At 45.3% G+C, this 8,522-nt stretch overlaps 1 protein-coding gene across 2 annotated transcripts; it reads right to left on the bottom strand.

Annotated features, from left to right (window-relative positions):
- Positions 1–172: 172 nt before the first annotated feature.
- fgf17 (fibroblast growth factor 17) lies at positions 173–4,889 on the bottom strand. 2 transcript variants are annotated; one of them, XM_060054033.1, is made up of 5 exons: positions 4,462–4,889; positions 4,315–4,351; positions 3,899–4,043; positions 2,528–2,634; positions 173–1,854 (listed from the first exon to the last, which is right to left on the bottom strand). In XM_060054033.1, the coding sequence occupies exons 1-5, from the start codon at positions 4,506–4,508 to the stop codon at positions 1,540–1,542; spliced, it is 651 nt and encodes a 216-aa protein (XP_059910016.1). In that variant the 5' UTR covers positions 4,509–4,889; the 3' UTR covers positions 173–1,539. The 2 variants fall into 2 exon arrangements, with proteins under 2 accessions (XP_059910016.1, XP_059910015.1); XM_060054032.1 differs by having other exon boundaries at positions 3,899–4,076; positions 4,462–4,887.
- Between the last annotated feature and the right edge of the window lie 3,633 nt (positions 4,890–8,522).

Genomic DNA, 8,522 nt, shown 5'->3' with positions numbered 1-8,522 from the left:
TCATCAGCTGGTGATTTTTTTTACCCGAATGGGAGAATTATACACATAACTCTAAATCCGTAACTTCGATCATGCAACCATATCGTATCCTATATTACTGCAGGTTATTATTAGAAATATTGTGTTGTTTACTTGCACAAACATGCATTAGAACAGGGTCACAACTTAAGACAATGTTTGAGTACTTTTAATGAACCACAGCAGGATACATCCTCGATACATCAGCAGATGAGACAAACGATGACGGGAGAGGATTAGCGATGATGAGGGCATGAATGCCAACCCCGCGCGACACTCAGTCAACTATGACGTCCCGCAAATTGTTCCTTCAAGAGGCATCTCGCATCAGTCCTGAAATAGATGTCAATACATTTCTTTACCCGTGGAAACCAAACGAACTCTTGTGATCTCCTGGCCAGCCAATCGGGGTTTCTTATCAACACCCATTAGGCCTTAATGGCGCTAATATCACTGGTGAGTTTTATCTGGTCCAAGGGCATCGGAGCTCCTTCCGTCCGTCGCTACTCTTTTAATCAGGAGGTAGGCTATTGGAGTGGAAGGCGGTGAGCTGCGTGTTGTCCCAGCAGGGGTCACGCCGCAGGACCTGCGGTGGTTGGGCTCTTATAAAATGTATGTGGCTGTTGTATGGCAGTATGATATGGTGGTTTGCTGTATGATCTGTGTTTTTGTGATGTGATGTGGTAAATTAAATATGTTATTTTTGTTTCATAACGGACCAAATATAAAATGTATTGCACTATTTATTTAAGATTTGAATGCCTTTAAATTATGATGCATTTTGGGTGATTTCTGTTTGTTTGTTTGTTTGTTTGTTTGTTTGTTTGTTTGTTTGTTGTTTGGTTTGATGTTGTCTGTATCGTGTGTTGTGGGATGTTGTGTGATTGTTGCCATTCTGGCGTGTCTAGGCAGCTTGTGTTGTCCTTATAAAAAGGGGAGAGGGCTCTTAATTTGGACATCTATTTTGGCCCCACTGTACAGAGCTGTGATCTGAAGGGTCACAGCGTTTCATTTGTCTGCAGGTTTGTGGTCAGTCTGTGTTTATTAACACCCTCACCCCCATGGCCTCTCATCTCATATACGTTGCTGGCACTACTGCCAGTGAGTGTAAAAACACACACGTACACACTCACACACAAATACACACACGCATACACACGCACACACACGCACACACACATACACGCGCACACACACACACACACACACACACACACACACACACACACACACACACACACACACACACACACACACAAAGGTCTATTAAATATCATCCATCTTCCTCTCTCTTCCATATTTACACACGATTGTCAATGCAACACATCGCCTCACTGACCTCGGCAGTGTCTTTGTTTCTCTCTCTCTCTATCTCGCTCTCTCTATCTCACTCTCTCTAAATAATAATATACAAAAATAAATTCACATCGTCTCCTGTCCCGGCGATGTCATCATCAGTCCGAGTCATCACCGCCACAACCAAAGACACCACATCCACCGATGTCATCGCTGGGGGCGGGCTCATGAGGAGGAGGACGTCGGGGGAATGGACGTGGGGGGGGACTTGCGGTTCCGCTTGGCTCGCCGTATGGGCGGGAAGCGGATGAACTCAAAGTGTTTACTGTGATCCGTGTTGGGGAAGGGCGGGGGGCCCTTGTGGAGCCTCTTGATGAAGTGGACCTCGCGCTGGTTCTGCCGGGTCCGGGAGGCCCTCAGGGGCCGGCCCTTGCGGGTGAAGCCCACGAAGCAGCCGTGGTAGCGGGCGTTCTGGAAGGCGGTGTAGTTGTTCTCCAGGACCACCTCGGTGAAGATACAGTCCATGCCCCGGCCGTTGGGCTGAGGAGAGAGAGGAAGAGTATATTAGATGATCTCTTTGTAATTCTACTACTGTCCTGGTTCCTGCTGGGATGACCAGGATGAGAACATTATGATCTTCCATTATCTTGATATGCAACAAACAGCAGGATATTATTATTAGCACCTTTTAATGTGAAGATACTTGGGATAAGGTGGGAAATGCTAGAGTTCAAGGGTTAAACATCTCATAAGAAGAATTGAGTATTCAAATGATCTTCATTCATTATAAATAAATGCTCTTGATCAATGTGTTGCATTATCTAACGCTGTTACAAAACATAACAAAGCTCTAAGATGTTTCTCTCTCTCTCTCAAGGCACATATACTGACATATATTGAGATATATACTGTATCTGTATGGATTTGATATTTATATATTTCCCAGATGTGATCTAAAGGGCATAAGGATGATATATCTCTTTTGGCCTATAGATGGAGCAAAGTAAACCAGGGTTGCCTTATTCTAAAGTAAAAATAGGTCAAGCGTCTACAACACATTTGACTGCTGTAGAAACCTAATAATAATGGTGTGATTCGTCTAAATAATCGGAACGCATACACGCACGCACGCACGCACGAAAATAATGTTAAAATCATCTTAAATAAATCAGAGTCGACTGAAGGAGTTGGAGAAGAGAGACTGAAGACAAACCTTTCCCACTAGTTTCCCCTTTCTGTTCATGCAGAGATAGCGACCGCTTTCTGCTCCTCGGATCCGAACTCTGCTGCCGAACGTGTCCGTTTCTACATACAGACGGGCTAGGGACAGAGCCAAGACAAGAAACAGTTCAAGCAATAGTATAAATCCATATTATTCATCATCAGAAAATGAAAAACATCACCCCTAAAACACACACACATGTCTTATAGGCCTATCTCCCTCTCTCTCTCAAACACACACATACGCACAAACTCAAACCAAATATAGCTTCTACTGTGTGGTCATTCAAATTTATAGTAGCCTAATTTAAAATGCAAATAGTAGACTTTGTTTAACTGACCAACTTGATAAAAATATTTAAATGGTGGCCTACAGGCAAGACAAACCATTTCAGAGGTGGAGCAGAACAGACGTGTCCTCAGATCTTCCCAAAAAAATAATATTTTGACATTAAGATGCCCAAACAATAGTCAGTAGGCTTACTCCGCTAATTCTGTTTATTCAAGTGCAGTAGGCCTATAATCCAAAATCGGCGTAACGACGGTTTGATATTCCTACTCTGTGTGATTGAGAATTAGTCTACATTTCCTCAATAATCCATTTTATTGATCGATTCCCTTATTTCTTTATTTCGTTTTTATTTTATAGTATTTCATCATTCCCATTAATGTTCCAACATTAACAGTAACATTAAAGACTTATAAAGTCCATCATTAGGCTACATCGCTTGGTTTCAATAAACAACTCGATAAATCCAATCAAAGAATCATTAACAGTCTGGATCGATCACGCAGTGTCCTTGGTTGCCCATTGTGATTTAATTGGGCCCTAACACATTTTAAATGAACGCTTTAAGGAAATAACTAAGGTGGGGGTCCATTTCCATGCAAACTAAAACATAACGAGGTGTTCAACGTGAGGGCCCTGTCTCGTAACGGTGATCGGCGTTAGAAGAGAAACGAGTGGAATACACACGTGGACTGCATTGAAACCGTGAGTGCGTTATCACTTCATTAAGACCCCTCGCCCGCCCCGCGCCGATGTGTATTGGTGCCGTGCCGTGGACAAAAGACCCCCGCTAATCAGCCCATCACCAGCCAGACGAAGAGGCCTTCAGTTTGGATCGGAGGGACATATTAACATAGAGGCCCTGAAGTACAGCTCCTCGTAGAGGGTGGGACCTCCGGCTACCTGTAGAGGTAGCCGTGCCCCCCCACCCCACCCCAACCCAGACCCACCCAGACCCCCTGACGAGAGATAGCTTCAAATCCACAGCCATGAGCAAATGTTTTCCAAAGGTGGAGTATTGAAGGCAGAGAGGTGGGAGGATGGAGATAGAGGTGGGAGGTTTCGGGGGCTTACCGAAGGTGTTGCCGTCCTCGGCGGTGGCGGAGACCCGCTTGCCCTGAATCTGGACGTGCTTCCCGCTGGTGCGACTGTAGAGCTGGTAGACCCTGACCTGTCTGCGGCTGAGCTGGTCCGTCACCGCGCCCTGCGTCCTCACATACTGGTTAAAATTAGGAGACGGGTGATTCTCCCCCTTTTTATAAAAAGGGAAAAATAACAAATATTTTTCAAATATCTAAACGTTGATGATATTTGTCAGAAATTTTAGAAAAAATATATTTTTTGTGTAATTTGCAAGAGGAACCAATTCTACCCTTTAACACGAAAAAAACATCTTGCTCAGGCCTAGATTATGACAATTCCAATATACATTAAACATGTAGGCCTACTGCACACAGAGACACACAAACACACACAAATTGGTTGCTTACCTGAGCTTGGCACCACAACACGAAAAAGTGAAATGATCTGCAAAATAAGAAAGAAAATAAATAATTATGAAGGAGCATGCATCACCAATGTATATTTTACCGTACACTTCCACTGATGAAAATAAAGCATTAGCGAGGTGGTCTTACATATAAATGCAGCGCTGGTTTATTCCATACATTGTCGTTGTTGTCATCCAGGGCAGAAGTAAAATACTGATGTGATCCTAGGACAGGATGAAGTAATCCACGCCAGCTTCTTGCTCTGGCATATGTTCTCCGGGTGGCAACACGTTCATTAGTTGATCCGCACTCAAGTCATCACACACCAAATTCGGGACACCCGGGGTAAAATAGAATCAAAAGCACGAATTGTTCAGCGTCGCAGTGGTCCAAGTGCTCCAGCTGGGTTGAAAAGATCCGAGTAGAGACGCACCAATATCCATTATCATTATTCACAAGTCCCATGCATTCCAGGTATCGGCTGAGGACACGCCGGGTGTGCTGTGCTCAGTTTGAAAAGCCCTCTGTCTCCCCGTGCTGCCTCTGCCCACTGGTTAAATGTTGAGGGGCCAAGTCCCTCCCATGCGTGGAATTTGAAACTTTGTCTATGGTGGGTGGGCAGCGCAGGGGACCCAATAGGTTTTTTGGGGCCGTTCCGAGGAAAGCTAAAGTAAACCTAAGTTAAAACTACATATTTAACTCGCAAATACGGGTGTACATACATTATGCAAAACGTACATTAAATAGTTAATCTTGCAGACAATAAAAAAAGACTTGACGCTCCGGGCAAAAATGACGCGTGAATATCCAAATGCAATGCTCGTCTCCGTCTCTCTCTTTTCGCGCACTCTCGCTAATCATTTGCTGTAACGTCATGATTGCAGCATTATATTAAACAGGACGTATCTAAAAGGTCCTCAGAGTCCTGGTAATTAGGTGTTAAAGACTAAATATGAGGACGCTGCTCCTATATCTTCAAGGAAGTGAAGTGAGCGTAAACAATGACGGCGAGCAAATCATGTGTTTTTTCCATCAGATAAGAATAATCAATCTGGCTGCTTTGATCACCGCCATCAACCCATCATCCCGCACCAATCACATCTCATCTCGCACGCATTAATAATTAAAGGGAACAGACTAGAGTAGAATGGGGGTCAATTTAATGTCAATTGAATTTCGAAGTTGGCACATAGTTTTGCATCGTTTGTAACATGAACCTCAAAGTGCTTTGACACTCCAATTCTCTGAGCACCCCCCTCCCCCTTCACCACCTCTACTCTCTCTCCCAATCACACACGCGCACACACACACACACACACACACACACACACACACACACACACACACACACACACACACACACACACACACACACACACACACACACACACACACACACACACACACACACACACACACACACACACACACACACACACACACACACACACACACACACACACACACACACACACACACACACACACACACACACACAAATACACACACACACACACACACACATCCACCCACACCACACACACCCAGACACACACACACAACTACTCACACAAATACACACACACACACAGACACACCCTCACATACACACACATACACCCACACCACACACACCCAGACGCACACACACACGCCAGAGACACACACACATGCCCACCCCCCATCCACACCTCCAGGGTAAGGCGGTAAAGTTGTTAAGCTTTGGGAGCGTGCGATCCCTGACATGTTGACCTGGATCACGGAGAACCGAGAGATCTGTTGTTGTATCGTATAGGTGATGTCACTCCCCGTCACCCGTCAACCATCAATCTGAAAGATAGACAGACAGACTCACACACAAATAGACAGACACACAGAGAAACACAGAGACAGAAAGACAGACAGTCACACCCTCAGACACACACATACACACACCACACACACACAGACGGACAGATGTGATCTGATGAAAGTATTGCTGTGGATAAAAGTATAAACAGTTAACACATGTGATTGAAAAGGGGTGTGTGTGTGTGTGTGTTTCTGTGTGTGTGTGTTTGTTTCTATGTGTTAGTGTGTCTGAATGTATGTGTTTGCACAAATTAGTGAGTTTGTGTGTATGTATTTACATAGGGCTGTGAGATGTCCTCATAACCTCACCAAAATAACCCTCTGTGTGCGTGTGTGTGTCTATATTCACGTATGTGCATATGTTTGTGTGCATATGTGGGTAGTTGTGTGTGTGTGTGTGTGTGTGTGTGTGTGTGTGTGTGTGTGTGTGTGTGTGTGTGTGTGTGTGTGTGTGTGTGTGTGTGTGTGTGTGTGTGTGTGTGTGTGTGTGTGTGTGCATGCACATGTGTGTGTGTATGTGTGTGTTTACTTATGGGCATATGTATGTGTGCACATGAGAAGGAGTGTGTATGTGTGTGTGTGTGTGTGTGTGTGTGTGTGTGTGTGTGTGTGTGTGTGTGTGTGTGTGTGTGTGTGTGTGTGTGTGTGTGTGTGTGTGTGTGTGTGTGTATGTGTGTGTGTGTGTGTGTGTATGTGTGTATGTGTGCATTTGTGTGTGTGTTTGTGTGTGTGTGAACCAACGGCGGCCAGAAGAATGTGCACCAGGTCTGCTGATATACGATCCAATGATGTCTGCTCATATCATTAAAAATAAATCCCCAAACTCCCCTTCACATTACAAGCCCCATAGCCCAACATTTAGTATTTATTATTACTATTTGGCAGACGCTTTTATCTTAAGAGACTTCATGTGAAGTATAAGGTTCAGGGATGCAGACAGGAAGACTGTGAACATTGGGTGTCGAACCCAGAACATTTTGTCTGGGAGTCAATCACCGTAGCCACTTGATTCTCCTGCCCTCAATAAGACATTCCTTCACAATAAGAGTCCCGTAGCTCAACAAGGTTCTCCTTCACATTAAGAGTCATTGGAGCTACCGGCAACACTATTATGAATGTCAGCAGGTAGCGGTTAGCGTTTGGCGGCTAGAGGTGTGTTCCTCTGATCCTTCTGGAGGGTTCAGGGAGGTCAGTCCCGCTGGGCTGGACTGAGGTGGCAGTGCTCTGGACGATGTTTGGCTCTTATGACCAGATTCCAAGTATAGGAGCTGAGCAAGGGGCCCCCAGGGTAAGGGACGCTTGCAGGAGCTGGTCTCATCACTGTGGCATTCAACCCCGCGCCAAGTATCCAACGCTCAGCACCCAGGGCTCAGCGGACAGCACCTAGTGGCACAGCACCCAGACGCCCCGACCCCTCACCCAGCCTGGTCCCATCACCCCAACGCAGCACCCACCTACCCGGCAGCCATCCAACTCCCAGGGAACAACCCATCACCTGCACACACTTATACACACTTCACACGGAATTATACATGAACATATACAGATAAACGTACGCACAGACACACACACACAGACACATACAAACACACACATGCTTCCCCCCCCCCCCCCCCCCCCCCCCCCCCCCCCCCTCCAAACAGACACAGACACAGACACACACACACATTTTAGAAACCGGGAGATCATAACTCATTCGTCTATATTATTATTACTACTATAATTAATGTATATTTGTGTTTGTTGATCTGGCGACACAACCAACGGATAAAAAGAAAAACCTATTTGATCATTTAAATACTTGATTAGCCTCATCATGGTTTAAATGGCACACAAACATACATTTTTATGCACTCGTTTTTATGATATAGCTCAATTGTGTCTCTGTTACTTTAAGCAACCTTTATGTGGGAAAACACGGAAGCGGAACCAATCATTTTCAAGGTCCATGTGCCTGTGTGTCTCCAGAGCGTCGCGTGGCGGACAGTGAGAGGAGAACTGGTGGTCCCTCGACAGCTTCAGCCACATCGTAAAAAAACAGCTCAGTCATAAACAGCAACTGGTCACTCCACTCTGGCCCTGCAAAAATAGAGACAATGCGGGGGAGAAAGTGGGTGGTCTCCCCTTTTTACTGGAGCCCGCCGAAGATGAAGAAGATCTCGCTCTGCTCTGGTCGTACCTGTGGTGGCGGGTGCGTGTAACATTCCCCCTCGCTGTAGTGGTGATTCATGACATGATGAGCTCGTGGATGGTTTGGTGTTTCGGATCAATTGATTGGTATTGGTTGGTTGGGTGATTGTGATTCGTGATCAGTTGTATATAGATTGTGTATTGGTTGTAGATCAGTTCTAGGGTTG

Source organism: Gadus macrocephalus, chromosome 6, assembly GCF_031168955.1.
Source record: "Gadus macrocephalus chromosome 6, ASM3116895v1".
NCBI lineage: Eukaryota > Metazoa > Chordata > Actinopteri > Gadiformes > Gadidae > Gadus > Gadus macrocephalus.
The sequence above is the reverse complement of the archived record's forward strand: the minus strand, read 5'-3'. Positions and strand labels throughout refer to the sequence as shown.

Coding starts and splice junctions, on each gene's coding strand:
- fgf17 (XM_060054032.1), bottom strand. CDS start 4,508: ATGACAACAACGACAATGTATGGAATAAACCAGCGCTGCATTTATAT. Junction 2,635..3,898: donor CGAGGACGGCAACACCTTCG/GTAAGCCCCCGA, acceptor CTCTGTCCCTAG/CCCGTCTGTATGTAGAAACG. Junction 1,855..2,527: donor AGGGGAAACTAGTGGGAAAG/GTTTGTCTTCAG, acceptor CTCTCTCCTCAG/CCCAACGGCCGGGGCATGGA.